This window comes from Emydura macquarii, unplaced genomic scaffold (genome assembly GCF_026122565.2).
Source record: "Emydura macquarii macquarii isolate MOO-44397 ecotype Brisbane River unplaced genomic scaffold, CSIRO-AGI_Emac_v2 contig_374, whole genome shotgun sequence".
Taxonomy (NCBI): domain Eukaryota; kingdom Metazoa; phylum Chordata; order Testudines; family Chelidae; genus Emydura; species Emydura macquarii.
Window position 1 is genome coordinate 7,487,912 of NW_027130511.1, and position 22,075 is coordinate 7,509,986.

Sequence of the window (22,075 nt, forward strand, 5' to 3'; positions counted from 1 at the left end):
CCCCCCCGCCCCACGCAGGCGGGCCGGCGGCGGGTCACATGGTGGGGGGGGGGTGAGGGAGGAAAGGAAGCGCGGCCTCAGCGCGGCCTGCTGTGGGGGACCGGATCCGCCGCCATGTCGCTGCCGCTGCCTCTGCCCCTGCCCGGCTGCCCCCGGCTCGGCCCGGCCCTGGCCCTGCTCCTGCTGCTGCTGGGACCGGCGCGGCCCATCTCCTTCCAGCTGCCGGGCAAGGCCCGCAAGTGCCTGCGGGAGGAGATCCACCGCGACACGCTGGTCACCGGCGAGTACGAGATCGGGGTCCCGCCGGGGGCGGCCAGCGGCCCGTCCGCCAACCTCAAGGTGCGGGGAGCGGGGCGGCCCTGCCCGGGTGGGGTGAAGCCCCATGGCCCGTCGCGGAGGGTCCGGGCGAGGGAGCGATTCCCCGGGTCAGGCCGGGCCTGCTCGGGTGGAGGTGGGGCGGGGTGACTCGGCCCTGAGCTGGGCTGTGCGGGGCACACGGAGGGAAGGGCACATCCCCCTCAGTCCTCACGGACACTCAGGAGCTCAGCCGCAGGGCCATGTCGGGGTTCAGTCGATGCACATGGGGCTCAGTGAGGGGGGATGGGTCACAGCCGCAGGGTCATGTCGGGGTTCAGTCTCTGCCCATGGGGCTCAGTGAGGGGGGATGGGTCACAGCCGCAGGGCCATGTCGGGGTTCAGTCTCTGCACATGGGGCTCAGTGAGGGGGGATGGGTCACAGCCGTAGGGCCATGTCGGGGTTCAGTCTCTGCACATGGGGCTCAGTGAGGGGGATGGCTCACAGCCGCAGGGCCATGTGTGGGTTCAGGCTCTGCACTCGGGGCTCAGTGCGGGGGGATGGGTCACAGCCGCAGGGCCATGTCGGGGTTCAGTCTCTGCACATGGGGCTCAGTGAGGGGGATGGGTCACAGCCGCAGGGTCATGTCGGGGTTCAGTCTCTGCACATGGGGCTTAGTGAGGGGGGATGGGTCACAGCCGCAGGGCCATGTCGGGGTTCAGTCTCTGCACATGGGGCTCAGTGAGGGGGGATGGGTCACAGCCGCAGGGCCATGTCGGGGTTCACTCTCTGCACAGTGGGGGGATAGGTCACAGCGACCCAGTGATGCCAGGCTTGCTGTCTGCATGTGGCACGCTGGGGGTATGGGTCACGAGAACAGAGCTGCGTTGGAGTTCTCTCTCTGCACATGGCACACTGGGGGGATGGGTCACAGCCAGGGCCACGTTGGGGTTCACATTTCACCTGGCACAGTGGGAATACAGCTGGGAAGAGTGTTACGGAAACAGGGCCACACTGAGACTCACTCTGGGTGTGCATAAGATGGAGAGATTGAGAAGAGGGTCATGGAGATAACGTTATGTGGAGACTGTGCCTTTCTTGCCATCGCTCAGGGTGTTAGAGGCAGATTTACTGAGACGAGGGTGGCAGTTTGGTGCACTGGCACTTGGAGGGCATTCCATGCAAGGAAGAAAGAACAGAAGTAGGAGCATGAGGAGGATGTGAAAGGGTAGTTGGAGCTAAGGTTAAGGGCAAGCAATGTATGCATGAATAGTACACATACATCATCCATGTGATAAGCTACCTTTTTAATGCAGCTTTGACAGCCTTGCTTGCATTCCACTCATCAACTTGTCCTCTTTTGGGTCACTTTTAACCTCACAAGCACACACCCCTCCACCTGAGCAGTGGCATTACTTTTTTAATCAATTTGCCAGAAAAACACTTTTTCTTTCTTCCTACATGTGGAATTTTCTCCCCTAATTTTCCGTGCCTGAGATCCAGAAGGGGTGAGAATCTGTGAACGTAGGAACATAAGAACGTCCATACTGGGTCAGACCAATGGTCCAGGTAGCCAGCCTCCTGTCCTCCAACAGTGGCCAACGCCAGATACCTGGCAGATAGAGGCTAGGGACACTTCAGAGCATGGTTTTGCATCCCTGCCCATCCTGGCTAATAGCCATTGATAGACCGATCCTCCATGATCTTATTTAGTTCTTTTTTAACCCTGTTATAGTCTTGGCCTTCACAACATCGTCTGGCAAAGAGTTCCACGGGTTGACTGTGCGTTGTGTGAAGAAATACTTCCTATTGTTCGTTTTAAACCTGCTGCCTATAAATTTCATTTGGCGGCCCCTAGTTCTTGTGTAATGAGAAGGAGTAAATAACACTTCCTTATTTACTTTCTTCACACCAGTCATGATTTTGTAGACCTCTATCAGATCCCCCCTTAGTCATCTCTTTTCCAAGCAGAAAAGTTCCAGTCTTATCAATGTCTCATATGGAAGCTGCTCCATACCCCTAATTATTTTAGTTGCCCTTTTCTGTACCTTTTCCAATTCCAATATATCTTTTTTGAGATGGGGTGACCAGATCTGCACACAGTAGTCAAGATATGGGCATACTATGGATTTATAAAGAGGCAATATGATATTATCTGTCTTATTATCTATCCCTTTCCTGATGATTCCTAACATTCTGTTAGCTTTTTTGACTGCTGCTGCACACTGAGTAGATGTTTTCAGAGAACTATCTACAATGACTCCAAGATCTCTTCCTTGAGAGGTAACAGCTAATTTAGACCCCATCATTTTTTATATCTATGTGTCTGATAATTTGGTTCTTTACTATAGTTTCAACAAATTTTCCTGGTACTGCGATAGACTTAAGTTCAATATCGTATGAATCCTTGGGGCCAGAAACAGGAGCATTATCCCATTGGAAAGGGAAGTTTCCCTGCTTCACGGTGGGGGACACAACACCTACCTTTAGCCCAGGAAGGTTCCAAGATATCAGCACTTATGCTATTTTTATTTCTAGAAAGGCTCTTTTAGATAATTTTTAATTTCTTATTAAATGTTAGGCTGTGTTTATACTTAAACCCTGCAGCTGTGCCACTGTAGTGCTTCAGTGATGGAAGGGGTTCTTTTGTCATTTTAATTAATCTGTCTGTCTGGGAAGTGGCAGTTAGGTGGACAGAAGGAAGCTTCCATTGAGCTAGCACTGTCTATGCTGGGGGTTAGGTCAGCTTAACTGTGTCGCTCAGAGGTATGGATTTTTCAGACCCCTGGGTTTCATAGCTGGGTCATCCTAACTTTTTACTGTAGGTCTGGCCTAAATTCTCTCTCTCTTTCTCTCTCTCTGCCTCAGCTCTGGACAGTTGGATTCATTGTAAGAAGGATGGCTACAAAATGGCTTAAGAATTCTGAAATATTTCTGCAGTCCTTTTTCTGATAACACATGGCTATACAAAGTTCATGGTGGTGTGGTGGATTATAAAGCCCTATACAAGCAGGGTTAGTGATTTGCAACCTTTATAGAACTCTGTGCTCTCCCCTCTGTCTGGTCTCACACAGTGATCCAGTGTCCTGGTTCTTTGCTTGCCTGTCCTTTGTAGACCTCATTCCACTTTCTCTTCTGAGGGTACGTCTACACTACCACTTATGTCGGTATAACTTATGTTGTTCAGGGGTGTGAATAAGCCACCCCCTGAGCGACATAAGTTACACCGACCTAAGCGCTGGTGTGGACAGCACTATCTCGGCTGGAGAGCTTTTCCTTCAGGGGTGGGTTAATTAAGTTGATGGGAGAGCTCTCTCCTGTCCGTGTAGAGCAGCTACACTAGAGAGCTTACAGGTGCCGCTTAAGCTGTTTAATGTAGCAATAGTCTGAGACTTTTTTGTGCCCCAGAAAAACCAGCAAGGGCCCTGATGCAGCACTGACTCTTGTGCCAGGGTTGTAGTCTGGCTTTGCTGTCTTCTGAGGCATTAAGGTTAGTATCACTGGCGGAGGGTAGTGTGATATATTTTTTTAGAATGTTTAACAAGCTTGAGTTAAAAATCATCCTCACCCCCTTGCAGCACTTCAGGCATGGTAATAGTCTGTGGCATTGCTTGCCCCCTTCTCTGATCGTGTAGGTGTGCTGTGGCCAACCCCTGTGTGGTAAGGATGCGAACCCATCTGTTAGGTATGACCTCCTCTTCCATTGGGTGTGTTTGTGCGGGAGAGTTTGTTTAGGACGGGATGTCTCCAGGTGGCATCTTTCTCACAGCACTGGAAGGTCAGGTTGTCAGAGCAGGCTCCCAGCACTGGGCCACCAGGGTGTAGGAGGTTGGTAGTTACTGTTTGCTGTACTCAGGGATGATTGCTGTCACTGAGCTGGTGTTTGTGAAATCCCAACACTAACAGTGGCACTCTCTGTTCCAGAGGAATCTGCACAATGCGCCAGCTGGCTGCAGAGGATGCTTTTGGGTGGATGACGTTTGGCTGGGGCCTGGTCACATGCAGCTGTCTCATTGTTCAAGCCGGCAGTGTGGGGAATTGATGGGCTGTTTGTCAAGACAGAGAACAATGCTTTATCTGTAGGGGATGGTATTACTGTAAATAACGTTTGAACATTAAAAAGAATCCCTTTCAGGTTAGCTATCCTTCCACAAGAGTGTTGGCTGAGTGATCAGCTGCTTTCCCCCCATGCCTAGCTTGATGGGTAATGGGTCTGGCTGAGTGAGTGATGAGTATTCAATACCGATGGAAGCAGTCAGCAGAGCTGCACTGTCTGAAATGCTACTTCTCTGCACTCTACCACTAGCGTTAGAGACAGGGCAAAAAGGGTTCAGGCCTGCGTACTGCACAACCTCTTCTATGGAAAGATAGCACTCAGGGCTTCCCCCAAAGCACAGCAGTGAGAATCCCAGTCAACTTTAAAGGGCAGTACTCCAAATACAAGGGATCCTTTAATGTAGGCCCTTTTCTTTACTTTTTCTACCAGACTCCAGCATGCAGACTCAGAACAGTGTCATCCTGTATAATCTGAGTTTGGTTAATCATAGTAGTTTTGTGAATGGTATGCGAGGTAGGTTAACCAAGAAGCTGACCAAGTATACAGTAGTCTTTCAGCTGCTTGGATTAAGATGGAGCTCTGCATGGGAACTGCATTACCAGAGCAGTGATCCATCTAGTCTAGCATCCTGTCTCTGATGCTGACAAGTACCATACGGTTCCAAGGAAGGTGCAAGAAACCCCATAATAGACAACTATGGAATAACCTGCCCACAGAGGAAGTTTTTTCCTAACCTTCTGCCAGTTATGGCCTATGATTGAAGCATAACAGTTTATGTCCCTTATTATTTTTATACTGTCTCATGAACCTGGTTATTCTCATTATCCATATAAAGAGCAGAACCTATTTTGAATTCTGCTAAGCTCTTGGCCTCAATGATATCCTTTGACAGGGAGTTAATTGGGTGTTGTGTTAATAGAGAAAGTATTTCCTTTGATCAGTTGTAAATATGTTGCCTTTCCATTTCATGGACTGTTTTGTGTGCCTCCTCATGTTTTCTTATCTCCTCTTTAATTAGTCCCAAACGTCTCAATGTCTTCATTTGGAAGACTTTCTAGACCTCTAATCATCACCACCCCCCTTTATTTCTGGTGTATCTTTTGAGATAGGGCGATCATATCTGAATAATATTCCACATAAGGTCATACCATTGATTTGTAAAATGGCATTAAAACCTTCAATATCTTTTCTATCCCATTCCTTAGTTGGCCTATTTGTTTGCTTTTTTTAAAACACTGCTGCATGCTGAGAAGAGGTTTTAATTAAGCTGTGCGCAGTGATGTCTTTCCTGAGTGGCACCTGCCATTGTGCTGTCAATTAATGTAACTTTGTTAGCATCTTCTCTAGATAGGACTAACCGAAATCATTTTGTGATATCAGCACAAATTAGCAGTTACTCCTTCTATGTATGAAGTCTGTCTGATCTGCAGTCCTGCCTCTGAGCTGTGGTGTGAAGTGCCACTTCTACAGACCTAGGCATCCAAATGTTGCCCAGCTCAGGCCATATTGGCATTTGGCATCTAGTGGAGCACATGTGCCCCTTCTGCAATTCTGTCAGTCCTGTTTGTCCCTCATTACCTCTCGCTGTAGGAGCCAGAGTATCTCTGGGCTTTGCTGAGTGTTGCTTTGGGAATTTACAATTCTAGCATATAAGGAGAAGCTAAGGAGGCAATAAACAGGGATTCAGAGAAACAGTGAAATTAGATCTTAGAAGCCCAAAGTTTTTGCTAGCCTGTGGAGGAGAGGAATTGAAATGGAAGCAAAATGCAGCAAACTCTAAAGAGGCCCAGGAAGAGTTTAAGTGTGACCATGTGTCATTGAGGGACTGTGCTCCTATCTGCGACTGTGCTTGAGCCACTCTCGCTGTCTGTCTCTCCTACAGATAACTGACTCAACTGGACACATCCTCTACTCCAAGGAGGATGCCACTAAGGGCAAGTTCGCCTTCACCACTGAAGACTATGACATGTTCGAGGCTTGCTTCGAGAGCAAGCTCCCTGTGGGTGAGTGCAGAAAGGCTCTGCCAGCTGCTCCCAGCACTCCCTCTTTCTTGTCCTTGGTGGAGTATGTTGGGTGAGAGGTAGAGGTGAAGCAGTTTCAAAGTCCAGTTTGCAAAGCATTCTTCAGGCTGAGAGGAATGGGATCCTTTGGGATGAGGAGTTTAGTGTTGTCGGTGCTGAACAGCTGCCGCTTACGTTAGGGTTGGGGGTGAAACGATCCTTGTGGCTCGTCTGCAGAGCGCTCTGGGATCCTTCAGGCTGAGGCACAAGAGGAATGTGTCACTGACAGGGAATTGTGAGAGTGGCTGTAGGAGGAGGTGAGCATCCCAGAAGTCTAAAGAGAGCAGAGCTGACTCTTTTGCTGTTCCCACGATGTCTCTCCCCACGTCTCAATTCAGGCAGCACAGAGTAGGCTGACACCCTTTCATCTTCTCCATTTAACCCACTTTTTTCTCTTCCTCTTTGGTGGTGGGGTGTGTTCCCTCTCTTGGGTGCACCCTGCGCTAGGCTGGGAGCCCTTTCCCAGAGGGTGTGCAGCACCCTACGATAGTGGCCTCTGCTTGCACAGGGTGTCCCTTCCTTTGAGGGATCATTGACAGAAGGAAGGGGAAGTGAACCGGACGTCAGTCCTGTTGTCGTGCTGCAGGGACAGTTGCCTAATGAGCACTGGGGCTGCTATTTCCTGTGAGAGAGTGGCAAATGCGTCACACTCTGCTGAGTAGCTGGGATCAAGTTCAGCACAAACACCCTGAAAACCAGCAGGCAAGTGGGTTCCATCCCCAGTCTGGGATGGGCTTCGATCCCTGCTGTAGCCTTACTTAGACTTGGGGTGCTCAACTCTTCTCAACGTTACTGCAGTGGTTCCCCTTTTGTGATCCCCTTCCTCTCATGCCTTATCCTAAGGATCCCAAAGTGCTTTGCAGACTGGTCGTAGAGATTGCTTCACTTCCATCCTCTATCTAAACGCAGGCATCTTGGTGTAGGATGGATGAGCTATTTTGCACCACGTTTCAGACTAGCTGAAATGGAGGGCTTTCCAGAGGCAGACAATAACCTGGCTTGGGATTTGGTTAGGCTGTAGGTTGTAACACTCCGATTCTTGTGTAATGCTGAAGATCCTGTGCCTATGTTGCATAAGAATCGGGGTTATAACCAACATCCTGACCAAACTGGGACTTTGTTTTTACTTCTTGTTCAAAGGGTGGCTTCTCCAGGAGCACAATCCCCATAGTATTACTCTGGGGTATTGGGGACAATGCTGACTCATCTGGGAGACTGCCCCCTAGTGAGTCACCCACATCATTGACTTTTCCTGGGAAGTCTCCCAACAGATCCCCCACACCCATTCTTAGCTTCCATAATCACAGTCTGGTGTGTCATGGCTCCAAGGCTTCTTCCTCTAATGGAGCATAGACTCATGCTCCTGCAGCTGCTAGCAAGAGTTCCTAGCATGGTCCCAGCCCCTCACAGTTCTTCTCTGACGGTCTTAAGTGCCTGCTTTCAGGCTCCCTTGTGTCACTGTGGGTTTCTTTTAGAGATTTCCTTAGTGATGGGGGCAGAGTACAGCCAGGTGCAGCCTTCACTCAGAGACTTTCCAGTGACTGAGGTGACTCCAAAGTTGGGTGCCCAGGAGCTGCTCAACTGAACTTGTCCCTGGAGTCCTCTCTGAGGGGCTTGTACTTGAGGGTGCCCGGCTCTGCAGAAGTATCAGGAATCCCTATTCCCCATGCTCCAGAGCCTAGTGCCTGAGACCTTCCAAACAGTGCACATTGCAAGTTGGACAACCACTTAAATCTCCCCACTCATAGAGCTGGGTACAAAGGGAGTGTTAAAGCTAGTTAGCTGCACTGTGAGACTGGGTGACTGGGGTAGGGAGCCCTGGTCCAGGGCTGTGAGGTCTCCTCTCTTGGAGAGGAAGGTCCTGGCTCCTCTAGAATGTCAGCTCTGGGGGAATTGATTGAATTTTGCTGAGCTAATTCAGCTGGTTGATTCTCCCTGCACCCCTGTTAAGGGGTTTCCTACTGGACCCCTTTGACATCTGTGAGCAGAGCAGCCCCAGCTGGGGTTGCAGCCAGGGAGGAGCTCATTACTAGCAAAGCCGTGGCTTCACTGGGCAGGCAAGCTGGGCAGCAGAACTGTTGCTGGAGGAAACACACAGAGCCGTTGGGCCAGGTGGGTTCTGAGCAGCTAGGATTTCTCAACCCGCAGCCACAGAAATAGGGAAGAGGAAGTGAGAGGTGGCAGATCATCTCCTTGGGCAGAGCCCCGGAATCTGGGACAGGGCAGCTTGCCAGACCCGGGGATCTCTCCTAGCAACTCCTCTAAGTGTGGGTGGAGTATGGCAGGCTGTTTCCTGCCTTCTCCCCCAGGCAGGGAGGGTCTTGCCCCTCGTTTACCTGGTGCTCTGCGCACAGTGCTCCTCTCCTCACACTAGTTGATGCCTGAGAGGGAATGGCTGGTATGTGCAGCATGTTCCCTGTTGGAGGGTGCGGGGGGATTCTGACTCTGGGCTGAACTTTATCCATTTGCCCTGGTCTCACAACTGCCACATTGCAAGGCTTAGGCCAGAATTACTGTTAAGGCCAGTTTGGGGAGCTGGCCACATTTCCCGTCTGTCAGCTAGATTCTCTGAGGGACTGGCGCTGGGTCAGCTCCTTCTGTCTCTGCCCAGCGCCCCCTCCTCAGAAGTGCAGAGACCACATCTGTCTGGAGCAGCCTCTTCTCTTCCTACCTTCCTTTGGGGAGTGCAGACCTTTAACAGCTTCGTCTGAGAGATGCAGTTTAACTTGCATGTTTCTGCTTTGATCTGGCACATTAGTAGCTCTGTGGACCCCGGAGAAGTTGCCACAGGCCCAGCTACTCCCTCCCACTTGGAGGTAGCTTCAGCAGCTCTTCTGGGGTGGCTTGTTAAAGGCTCCATCTTTGCAAAGGGCTTTGTGGTAGCTGGGCAGAGCAAATCAGGACTCCCAGTCCCTAAAACCCCATGATTGTGGATTTTACTTCACCTCTTGACACCACCAACTGCTTAGCTGCAAGAGGAAGCAGGGAGTTATTGAAGGTCCTTGGGACCGACCCAAAGGAAGCCACCCTGTGCCTCAGGCCCAGCAGCCCCCTAGGGGATCACCCTCTGGAAGTCCCTGAAAATGTTAACCCCTCACAGTGCCTGCTCCCCACCCTTTTTACATTCGTCAGCTCTCTCTCTCTTTCTGCTGCTTGGTGGCTCTCCCCTCATCTCACCTTTTGAGGTTTGTTGCCCTGTCCACCAGGCTTCTCGCTCTCCTCACCTCAGCCTGAGGGCCCCAAAACCCCAACCAAACATCTGTAATTTAAATATTAAGCAAAAAAACCCCACTGATCTGTGTGCATTGAAAGCTCTTGTCTGGCTGCAGCTCCCCACCCTACCTCTCAGCTGCCAAATCTGTCTGCATGACATAAACAAAATGGGTGGTGACATGTTGCTGAAATGTGAAACCACCAGGGCTTGTTGCGTATGGTGGTGTCACTGGCAGATGATAATGGTTTTTAATTGTGTTTTAAGGATGGTTCTTCTCTGTTAATTATATTGAGCTGTTTAAAAAAAAAAAAAAACTAGAAAAAAAATGCATCCTGTGTAACCATAAGGCGCCCCCCCCAAGTTTGAATCCTGTGCCTTCAGATCCACAGCAGAGACATCTCTCCCTTGAGCTAGGGGAATAGTTTATACTCAGTGTGGAACAGCCACTGGAAGAGGATGCAAGACACACACAGTGCCAGGGAGTTTATACAACTTTGTGCTAGGCAGCAGTAGAGTGTTGGAGAGCAGGAATCCTGGATTTTGTTCTCGGCTTTGGGAGGGAAGTGTTATCTAATGGTTAGATCTAATTGGTTAGAGACAAGATAGGCAAACACAAAGCTTAGACATATTCATTCTGAAAGACAGTGTAGCTTGTGCCTGTTATATTAGAGATCTGGGATATATTCCGAGCTCTGCCTGATGTGACCTTGTGCAACTGCATTTAATTTATTTGTAAATTGGGGGAATGATACTTGAGTATTTCCTAAGGAAGCCTTCACTGTGCTCCATGATAAGGACTCTGAAGTGCACAATCAATAGAAGTGAGATCAGAACTTGTGGTTTCCAGGCACCTTCTTTTAGGCTACAGTGTATTTGGACAGGCGGTATCTCTCATATCTGTGAACACTTCCTAGTTGGGTGGTATGGTGGAACAGACAGCGCGATGTGGCTGAAAGATGAGATGCTCTGGAAAATCCTGTATACTTATGATCTTTTTCCCCTCCTCTCTCCCAGATGTGGTAGTTGGCTGTAGCCCTGCATGCCTGTTGGCTTTAGGCTCCCCTGGCTTGTTTTTTTTGGCTGTCACCCTCCATATTTGCAGTACCCTGCTCCCTGATGCGGCTTTTGGCTATAACCTTTGTGTGTCTCTAGCCTGTCAGCTGAGTGGAGGTGACTGTGTCTCCTCTGCCTTGGGAAGCCCTATTCAAAGTTTGGGCACACTGTAACAGGCTTGGTGCCTGGCAGTGGCTTGTGTCCTGCGTGCCCAATGCTCTTAGCTACAGCTTGTTCTCATTATCTCTGGGAGCCTGTCCCTCCGTCAGCCAGGGCTCATTCAGAAGCTCCTGTGATTTTTAAGGAGCACTGTGCTGCCTCTGCAGCTGGCTGGAATCTCGCAGAGGAGGGGTTTTGTATGTCTCTCTCCAGTGGGAGGGTTGGTGAGTTCCTGGCAGCTTGAGAGCTGCACACAATGAATCCTTTCATTGCACTTCCAGGAACGGGGCGAATGCCAGACCAGCTCGTGATCCTGGACATGAAGCATGGAGTGGAAGCAACAAACTATGAGGAGGTATGTCCCTTGCTTGCTGCCGGTACCTTGGAGCTTCTTCCTAGCACTCACGTGATACCCTGTTTGGATCTGGGGGCTTGTGATGGGAAACTGCTTTCCCAGCCATGATGATAGCCTGTCTGCAGCTGGGAGCTTCCATTAGTGCCTCGTGGTGGAAATCTAAAAAAACTTGCTGCTTTAACTCAGGTCCAATGTGTAAGTTTCTCAACCAGCCAGCATGACTTGGCTTTTATGTTTAGTTACTGGAGTCAACAACAGGCTGATACCAGTAGTTTTCAATGCCCCAACAGCAGAGGGTAATGGAGGGAAAAGGCAAATCCTCCTAAATGTGAAGTTCTATAATTTCCATTCACAGCCATGAGAGGTGCTGATCCAGAGCCTTCCCATGAGACTCAGCTGCCTTTCCAGGGACAATTGCAATCAGAACAGCTACAAACCGGCAGGTTGGCTTGAAGTGCTGAGGCATGTTGAGCAGTATGGGGGATGAGGACTGAGTCTCGCTGTTCATGTAAGGCCTAGCTCCATGCTGCAGGCTGGGCTCCAGTTTTGGAGCCTGGACATGGGATATCAGTTCCCTGGTGGTTGGGACAATCACTAGCTGGTATGGGGGATGGGTGAAGTTTGGTGGCTTTCTTGTAAACTGTTAACCAGGTTTTTTCTAAGCTTGTGTTTTCCGGCTTGTACCCCTGCAGGGCTGGTGCCTGGGAAGGCCATTTGTAAGCTGGGGAAGGCTCTTGCATGTATTCAGTTGTAATAAAAACTGAAAGCCACAGGAATAGTCAGGGAGTAGAATGGGCAGCAAATCAGGCAGGAGTTGGCAGTATGAGATGGCAGCAAAAAGGATTAGTGCAGTTCTGAGGTACGTAGGTAAAGACCTCACATCTTTACAGCGGGAAGGGCTGACTGCACTTGGGACACTGCAGCCAGTTCTGGGCACCTACTACCTGGAGGTTAACAAATTATCCTGAACTTAGAGAAGAGCAAACCAGTGATCAGTGGTAAATGTGTCTAGGTGGGACTGTAACAGTGTGTGTATTTGAAAGATGCATGGTGATGAATTATTTACGGTGGTACATGGGTGTGTAACTAGGAGGGTTGGGATGAAATTTAGGTCTTGTGTCTGCATACAAGTTGTACTACTTTAAATGTACTGGTGTCGCCAAAGTGGTACAACCTCCTAATGTGGACACAGTTATACAGTACAAAGATACTAGTATAGCTTATTCCTGTTTGGGAAGGGGATTAATCTACACCGCATGAGGTACTGTCACACTGGAGTTTTATTGGTATGACTATTTTAGTTAAACAAAACAAAACAAAAAAACCTCACATCCCTAACTGACATAGTTAATAGGTAGAAAAATTGTATGTAGAGCAGGCCCAAGAAAGGGAGAATATTAGGCTGTATATCAGCAAACGAGCCCTGAACATGGGAGCCGGAAGCTATAGAATCATCTGCCCAGGAGTGGGTTGGAATCCTCCTTGCTGGGGATGTGCCAAATGAGACTGGACACGTCCGACACAGAGAAACTGTCGAGGCTGATCCTGGCTGGGCCCCTGTAGTGGAGCAATCAGATCTCGTGGGTTTCCTGCAGTCTCTAACTTTTGGTTCTCTGAGGGCTGGTCTGCACACACAGATTGAACCCATTGAACTACAGTCACACTGTTTCACAACTGATGTAGTTGAACCAGTGCAAACCTCCTGTGGACGTTCTCCAGTAGCTTTACAGATGGCACTTACTTATTTAGCTTAATTCGCTAAATTGGCGAGGACTTGGCTGCAGTTTGGCAAGGTTCACCTGTTGTCTGCAGCAATGTTACTGGGGAGGGGAAGTGCTGCTGTCCTGGCCTCCCTCCCAGAGCTACCTTCCCCTCAGACTTGTGCTTATGGTAATAATTTGCCATAGGACACTGTAAAGGAGTGGACCAACTGCTTTGTGCCTCTTTGTGGCGTGGCGTACCGGGTCTCTCCCTGCTGGGTGTCTGCTGCTGGGTGGCTGCTAAGGCCTTTTCAGTGGGCTGCCTCTTTCTGTAATTTGGGCTCTGTCCAGTCACTTTAAAATCTCTCCCTTTCTGTGGTAGTCTGTAAACAAAAAGTAATGGGAATTAATGCAAATAAACTGAGTTAATAAGATGTAGAGGGGAATGATTCCCATTCAATGTGTGTCAAAATCTGGTACTCTCTTCAGGGAGGGGCATTCAGGCCGTGGTTGTCTGCGAAGCTCCTGCCTTCAGTCAGCCCTTTCCTCAGGAGCTGAAGGTCTATTCTTTTCCCTGGTCTGCCCACAAGGGAGCTGCTCTGCTCCCCTTTTAAGCCTGTTCATTCCTTGCAGGTGTGGCAGGGCGGAGCTGCCTGAGCCCCCTTGTTGTCCAGCATGGTGTTTGCCTACTCCTTCACAGACATCCATCCCCTGTCCTCTTAAATCCCTGCTACTGGGCCACTTTGGAGAGAGGCTTTGTGCTGGGAGTAGAGCTAAAAGCTGACTTCACCCCCCCTTGCTGCCCTGATCACACATGGACACATGCCACTGGATTTTGGGTTGGTTTGGCTCCAGCAGTGCCTTTGCCTGTGTGACTGGGGAGGAAGCCAGATTTGGGTAGCCCTTCTGCCCCAGGGTCTGTGGACCTGCCATCCCCCCATTAGTCCCATAAAGTAGGGAAATGAAGTATTATCCCCATTTTACAGATGAGGAGTGGAGGCATGGAGAGGAGAAGGGACTTTCCAAAGAACATTCAGGAAGCCTGTAGCTGAGCCGGGAAAAGAATCTTGATCTCCCGAGTCTCAGTCCAGAACCTCAAGCACAAGACCGTCCTTTTCCCTGCTGGGAAGCAAGTTAGGCCCTTAACTTGATGCACACAGCTGGGCCGAGGCAGTTCCCATACAGAAAGCCAAAGGAGTTGCAGGCTCCCCTTCTCCCACAAGCAGAAGTCACTGCCCCTCCTTTCTATCCACTCTGAAGTGGACAGTGCTGGCTCACTGTATCTATGTATAGGTCAGATTATGCTCCTGGAGATTAGGCATTGCGAAATAGACTTGGGCTAAGAGTCTGCCCCAGGATTTCCACCCCATGGTGAATGCAAGGCAGAGTGTGGATGGGCAGGCATCCCTAACCACCCCCCACTGGCAAAGCTTGGCATTAAGGCCGAGAGGGAGCCCTGCAACAGCCCTGTGTTTACTCAGTATACAGAATCCTCCCTTCCTCGGCTCTGTATCCCTCACTTGTTTTAGGAGAGGAACCAAAGGATGAGAGACAAGGAGAGGTGCTAGCAGCTGGAGTGGCAGAGGAGAAGGCTCTTGCTTAATCCCACAACAGGCAGGCTTGAAATAGAGCTTGAAGCAGCATTCCCATAATAGTAGCAGGAATGTTGTAAGCAAGACACGAGAAGTAATTCTTCCACCCGACTCAGCACTGCCATGACCTCAGCTGGAGTGTTGTGTGCAGTTCTGGGCACCACACTTCAGGAAAGATGAGGACAAATTGGAGAAGTCCAGAAGAGAGCAACAAAAATGATTAAAGGTCTAGAAAACATGACATAAGAGGAAAGATTGAAAAAGTTGTTTTTATTTAGTCTAGAGAAAAGAAGACTGAGGGAGGGACGTATAACAGTTTTCAAGTACATAAAAAGTTGTTATAAAGAGGAGGGTGATAAATTATTCTCCTTATCCACTGAGAACAGGACAAGAAGCAATGAGTTTAAATTGCAGCAAGGGAGATTGAGGTTAGACATTAGAAAAAACTTTCTAACAGTAAGGGCAGCTAAGCATTGGAACAAATTACCTAGCGACGCTCCATCGTTGGAGATCTTTAAGAACAGGTTAGACAAACCCCTGTCAGGGAGGGTCTAGATAATAGCCCTGCCTTGGTGCGGGGGACTGGACTAGATGACGTATTGAGGTCTCTTCCAGTCCTACATTTCTATGATTCTAATACCTGAAAATAGGGCTTCCAGACTTGGGAAACTCCCTGATTCAGCAGCTCCTATATCCTGTTGTGAGGACTTTTCTTGGCCTAGAGCAAGGGCCGGTGAAGAAGCTGGGCACCCAGTACCCACACAAGTATCTGGGGCCCCTTCTGCACTTTCCTTTCTCAGCACTACACATTACCTCCACCTATTCACAACACAAGAAGAAGGGCTTGGTCATAGCTGGCAGAGGAAGGATTGCCCCCTAGTGTGCAGTTTGTGAATTACATAGAGCTGGATTCAAATGACTCTTCTACTGCCCCTCATGTTGAAATATGCTGCCAATCAAGGCCTTCTACAAAACTTCAGCTTCCAGTTTTCCTTTAACTGTGAATCAAATTAAATTCTTACCTCAAAAATAAGTGGCTGCTTAAGTCTTGGGGGGGAGAAGGAGTGGGGTGGATGGGCAGGATTGTGGGGACGGAGGGTGGAGTGGGGGTCGGTCACACAGATAAAATGCAAGTTCCAATTATAGATGGGTTGCACCAGTGTAAAAAAGTGATTGGCATTGGTGTGGCTTACTCCAGTTTCAAACCAGCTAAGCTGCACCAGTACAAGTCACTTTCACACCAGTGCCGCACAACTAGGTAGGAGTTTGCACCCGTGTAACTGCACCATTGAAAAATCCCTGCCGTAGACAAGCCCTCAGAGCAGCCAGGCTTGGTAATAATGGAATAGTGACATCATGATGGATAGGTGGGTGCCTAGAGGCCCTGGGCATATTAGTAGGATTGCAGGGGATTAACGGGTCTCCCTTTAGTGACCCGTTAACCCCCTTCAATCAAGTATGGCTAAAGGGGTGTGCAGGCCTGGCCCAGTGAGAAGCCCAGGCTTTATCCAGCAGAGCCTTCATATTCGCCATCCTTCAGTTCTGTATGTGGAGAGCAACATCTTAAAGGAAGTCATCTGAGTCTCACTCACTTCCAGACTTGTTTCATTAGGCATCTGACCAGTGATTTAGTCACTGAGGGAATGTCTCCACTGCATTAAAAAGCCTGTGGCACCCAGTCTCAGAGCCTTGGTCAGTTGTCTCCGGGTTCGTGGAGCTCAGGCTGCAGGGCTAAAAATTGCAGTGCAGAGGTTCAGGCTCGGGTTGGAGCCAGGGCTCTGAGACCCACCCCCCCCTTTTGGGGGTTTCAAGCCTGAACCTCTACACTGCAATTTTTAGCCCCACAGCCTGAGCCTGAGTCAGTTGACCCGAGCTCTGAAGCCTGGGACTGAGGGTTTTTATTGCAGTGTAAAAGTACCCAAAGCTACTATGAAAGATTGTGTGTTATAGGCCCCGTATTGGAAGGGGATTAATTGAGGAGGAGGAGGAGGAGGAGATGGCGGCAGGAATCTTCCAAGGGCACACAGGGCAAGCATAAGGCCTTTTACTGAAATGATCAGTTAGCTAATACTGGTCTGATTCTAAATATCTTTTTAAATCCACCCTGTCTTACTACTACTTTTTTTAAAAGCCACTGCTTATAGAATTCCCAAGCTTTGAGTTCCCCCTGTTGGCTGCTCAAAAAACAGCTTGAGCTATAGAATACACTCTGACCATTTATTTCTGCAAGTAATTGTGTGTCACTCTGGCAGGAACAGTGCACAGCATTCAGGCCGATCTGTGAGCATAGGGATCCTCCAGGTCTGTTCCCTAGAGATTCTCATGCCTTCTCATACTGGATTTCCCAGTGCCTTACCTCTGGGGAGATGGGGTTTTGCCCCACATTGTGGGTCACTTGCTCATAGTTATGTGAATTCAGGGCAGGAACTTGTGTTACTGTTATACTAGGGTGGAGAATTTAAACTTCGCAAAGACAAGAAATGTAGTCTGCTTTCCAACCAGAGCTGATTGATTTAAATCACTGATTTTAATCATTATTTAAATCAGCAGGCATGTTTTGCATTTTTACTTTTTAGTTATTTTCCTAAAGAAAGCTTGATTCTCCTTGATTGGTAACCTTTAAAACATGCTGATTTGCAAATAAATATAGCCTTTACACTAAATTTGGTACCTTTTTTTGCTAACCAGGAGGATACACTGTATCTATACATATGTTTAAGCAATTATTATATAGCTTAACTTACATTTCTTTGGATTCTTGGTTTTTACATTTTTATTATGTTAAGAAATGCATCATTCCTTTTTTATTTCCTAGATGATTAAGTTTTTACTTCTAATTTCTGTCTGGTTCTGTTTGGATAAAAATTCAAATTCAGTTAAAAATGCACAAATAGTACTTTAAATTTTAAATTTTTATTATTTAACTAAAATTATTTTAAATGTTCTGGGTACATAACAAAAAAGTTTATGAAAACATGTTTTGCATTTAAATCTAACTCATTTGTTAAACAAAGGAAATATTACCTGTAGCTAATGAATTGATGTTTTCTGGTCACCATGTCCTTCGGGATTTTAGAACTAGTAGATCTCCTCCTCTCACGCCTAGTTTTTTATTCATAGATTGGAAGAGGGAAAACTAGTTTTTCTGCTTTTTTTTTTTTTTTTTTTTTATATATATATATATATATATATATATATATATATATATATATATATATATCCATCAGTTTCTTACCTTCAAATGAGTTGGTCACTGAATTGTACTAGGTGAATGACCTGAAATGAAGAAAATATTCTTTCTGCACTTGCAGAACAGGCTACTGCAGTCAAAAGCTGGCTCCTGGTGCCGCCTAGCCAGTGTCTTCAATCCGTTCGGTGGTTTGATTTTCTTTACAACTTGGCAGCAAACGTATTGCTTAATATTCTTATTTAATTTAAATTATTTTAATAGATGATAATAACTTTAGGCCTTAATATAGGTTGTCATAATTTAAAATTTAATTTTAAATAGGTGTATTTTAAAAAATAAATCTGTATTTACATTTTAAAAAAATCAGATATAAATTAAAAAAAATAAAATAAACAATTTTTATCCACCCTGTTCCCAGCAGCCCGCTGTATGCAACGTGTTCACATACTGCGTGTGCTTACATTTACGCCTGAGATTTAAGTACAATGTAGTCAAATTATACTGATTCTGGGAAGGGGAATTTAGAACTTTCTGAGTTGGTGTGTTTAAATTTTCAACCCTGGAGTTATTGCAGTACCAGGATAGGCTTTGTGACTGAATTTCCTGTGTCTTTTTTCTCTACCCTTCCTGCAGCATGTGGGTAGGGCCTGAGTGCAGGCCTTTGGCATGGAGCTATCCCACCACCACTCACAAGCATCTGTAACTTATCTTATAACTTTCAGCCACATGGCAGACTCCACTAGCCCAGACCCCAGAAACCAACTGTGAATGAACTAGAACAAGGGAGATTCGGAAGGGAATGTGCTTAATACATGCATCCATGCACACACATGCAATGTTCATGCCATGAGCAGGAGCAGGTATAGGTGTCTTGCTGGGAGTGGATGCGGTGGATGGAGTAACAATGTGGAGAACATCACTGTTTTGGGGTTGCCTGTGGTTTTCTGGCCTGCAGAGGGCACCATCTTAAGGGAGAGATGCCCCAGATCTGATGAGATGAAGAATGGGCTTAGCCTGGTTGCCTAGGCCCGTGTAAGGGCCGCTGTTTCTAGCTCAGTGACTCACTGATTCTCCCCTTAACAGATTGCTAAGGTGGAGAAGTTGAAGCCCCTGGAGGTGGAACTGCGGCGCCTGGAGGACCTCTCTGAGTCCATTGTCAATGACTTTGCCTACATGAAGAAGCGAGAGGAGGAGATGCGGGACACCAATGGTAAGCACCCATGTACCCCGAGGGAGGATTGCAGCTGTAAGGTCTCTACTGTCACTACATCTGGGTTAATGGGACAGAATTTGGAGATTAGGCAGTTACAGTTGTCGCTGTCTGTTCTGCACACTGTCAAGAGACCGTTAAACTTCTGGGAGGAGGACCACTCCTCTCTAGAAGTCAGTTCCTTCCCTACCTCACAATGCTCATGATTCTGCCATGGGCAAATAGCCTCATGTTGGTGCTGCATCTGCTCAGTCCCTGGTTCCCTCCCCCACTCCGTCCCCCCAAATCTGAAATTTCACCATGGAAATTCTGCAGGGATGAGGGAAGATGAATTCTAGGAGACCTTCCCCTCCTCAAGAGGTTCCTCTATCCTGACTCTGAGCATCTGAGCGTCTTTGCATCTGAGGTTTGTCTGTTTCAGAGTCGACCAACACCCGGGTCCTGTACTTCAGCATCTTCTCCATGTTCTGTCTCATCGGGCTAGCCACCTGGCAGGTCTTCTATCTGCGTCGCTTCTTCAAGGCCAAGAAGCTGATTGAGTAAAGGGGCAATTTTCCTTCCCCTCATCTCAAACCCAGCTGGACACCGCTGGGACCCAGCCATGGCTCTCCAGAGCCATTTTGCAGATATATATGCTGACTGGAGGTTTTCTGGAGGAACTGTCCCCTGAGAGGGGAGGGGAGTATAAGCACTGGAGGCTACCATGGGGCTTCTGACCACCTGTTGGATGGTGGGGGGGGGGGAGGTTTTGGTGGGTTTGGGGACTCCTAAGGCAGTGATGAAATAAAAAGTATGTTTCTATGACAGCTGCAGTTGGTTTTGCATGCTGTCTTTTCTCCTTTTATATTCTAAGCTTGGAGATGTCTCCCATCTGTCTGTGACTGTCACGTTACTCTGAGCCAATTGAACTGGCTAAGCCATTGGATGCTATGCAGCTAGAATTTGGGGATGGGGGAACTCCAAGCTCTGATGTGCTGGAACCCAACCCTTATGCAAACGGAGCTTGGTGCAGTGACAGGGGTTCCAGTACCAGCAGGGAGGGGGCACTGAGCTTTAGCCTCTGTCATAAACCTTGGTGTTTCCTGTGGGAGCTGGAATCTTTGATGGGTCAATGCATTCAGGCCTTTAAGGGTTGGATTTGGAGGAAGGGGAGCTAACAGGCTTGGCAACACATTGCTGAGCCTAGAGAGGAGAAGCCTGCCTGACTCAAAGAAGCTATTCAGAGTCAGCGCTACCCTGTCCCCGTGTGTTTGTCCTGGATTTCCTTCTCTCTTTCTGAAATGATGCAGCAGTTCCCTGAAAGTGCTTGGTCACTGAGGGACCTTTGTGTGGAAGCAGAAGGCATTGCTCAGATACAGATTTGGGCCTGTCTTTGGGACAGGGGTATTTTAGGTTGGGAACTTTTTGAGGCCCTCTTCTCATCTGACATTGCTAGAGTTAATGCAGAGTATAGCTGGCTGGACCGTCAGCCCCTGTACATGACATTCCCTGCTTTGTGTTCTGGGGTCGTGTGGGATGCCCTACATGCTAGCATTCAGAGGAGCCGAGGGAGTGCAGATGAGCTGGAGTACAGTACACAGTGGGAACATGGATATACCCCTTGAGGAACTTTTGAGTTGACAAGAGTGTGTGACAGTGACAGAAATGTCTTGGGGATTCCCATAAACTGGTGAGAGCAGCTGTGCTGCATGGAGCAAGAGGCTTTTTGTAGTCCTACTGCCTCCAGCATGGTGTTGGATTAAACAGGCCAGGCTGGAGAAAACCAGGTAGGTTCGTTTCCTGGACTTATCCCACAGTGGTTTCTGGGCAGCATGATGAAAATTCTTCCATCTTCTTTGCATTCTCTTAGAGCAAAATTCCCAGCAGGGCCTAGCCCCTGGTCACACATCCCTTGTCCTTCCAGCCCAGAGGTCTCCCTGCCACTCAGACAAAGCTGTGTTAGTGTTTTTTGAAATTATTTCATGAAATATTTTCTAGTCTGATTTTATCCTTCTGCTATTAAAAGAAGCCCAGAGGCAGACGTGAGGGAAGAGGAGAAAATTGAAAGTCCCTCCATTGTTTTCTAAATCCGTTAGACATGTTGGAGTTTTGCACCATTTGTCCTGAAATCCTGTATCTTTTAGTCTCTGCTCTTTCCTCACTACTCCCTCTTCCCCCTGCCCCACCTACAAGATCCTGATCTTGTTAGTTCTACCTGCAAGCACCCAAACTGCTTTCAATTTCTGCTTTTTTAATAGCTCTATTCAGAATCCAGGGTCCACCTGCTATATCCCTCTAAGCACTTGGAAGCTGTTACAACACCACAGCAGTGAGGCCTGAGCTAGAAGAGATACTTACAGGTAGTTTAGCTTCCCACAGTCTGAAGCCTGTAGGAGATCTGCTAAGGTTTAAAAATGGTGAGAATGAAAAGAATGTTTGGAAGCGTCGTCTGTCTCTACTTTTGCTCACCCCTTCACTAAGTTGGCACCGTGAGATCTCTTACATAAATGAGAGTGTGAGGCTAGCATTGCACCCGGATGACTGTTGCACTGTCACATTGATGTTGCTTAGTCTCTGTCTCTGCTCTTAGCTCTTGTGGTGGCAGAACCGGGGAACAGACCGGGGGAACTTGTACAGAATTACCTGTAATTATTGGTCTGGGGATTTTGTCATTTTTCTCAAATAAAGTTTCCTCTGGAAAAATAACCCTCCTGAATTGTGTGACTTTTGTCCACTTCATGCCACATTTCCACTAACTCCTTGCACTCCTCACTGCAGGCACGCTAGCCAGGGAACCCAGGAAGCCTCAGCACGTCAAGGGTCTTGTAGTTTCCTCCACTCTAAACTCAGTAATTGCTTGTAAATTAAATTTATCTGAAGGATGCAAGTGAATTCTGGGCTGCTGAAAGGGGTCTGGAAATTGCAGGCCTTCAGTCTGCAGAAGAGGTACAGCACGCAGGCCTAGAATGACCACCTCTAACAGGGACAATGTCTCGGGTTTATTAAATCCTTTCCCTCTGTACTAACTATGCCATCTGATCTGAGGGGGCCATCTTGTGTGATGCAACTGGACTGAGACCATCAAAGGGTTTCACCAAATAACTCTCAGCTGGTAACTGACCAGGGCTGGTGCTCTGGAGGTGAAAGGCTCCCTATCTCATTGTTGGTTCTCTGTGACATACAGTCCAAATTAATTCCCATTCATGATGAG

General features: G+C 48.1%; 1 protein-coding gene across 1 annotated transcript; it reads left to right on the forward strand.

Moving 5' to 3' along the window:
• The first annotated feature begins 49 nt into the window (after positions 1-49).
• TMED10 (transmembrane p24 trafficking protein 10) lies at positions 50-21,570 on the forward strand. Its single transcript, XM_067533051.1, has 5 exons — positions 50-339; positions 6,235-6,355; positions 11,120-11,193; positions 18,759-18,885; positions 19,307-21,570. The coding sequence occupies exons 1-5, from the start codon at positions 115-117 to the stop codon at positions 19,426-19,428; spliced, it is 669 nt and encodes a 222-aa protein (XP_067389152.1). The 5' UTR covers positions 50-114; the 3' UTR covers positions 19,429-21,570.
• Positions 21,571-22,075: the final 505 nt, after the last annotated feature.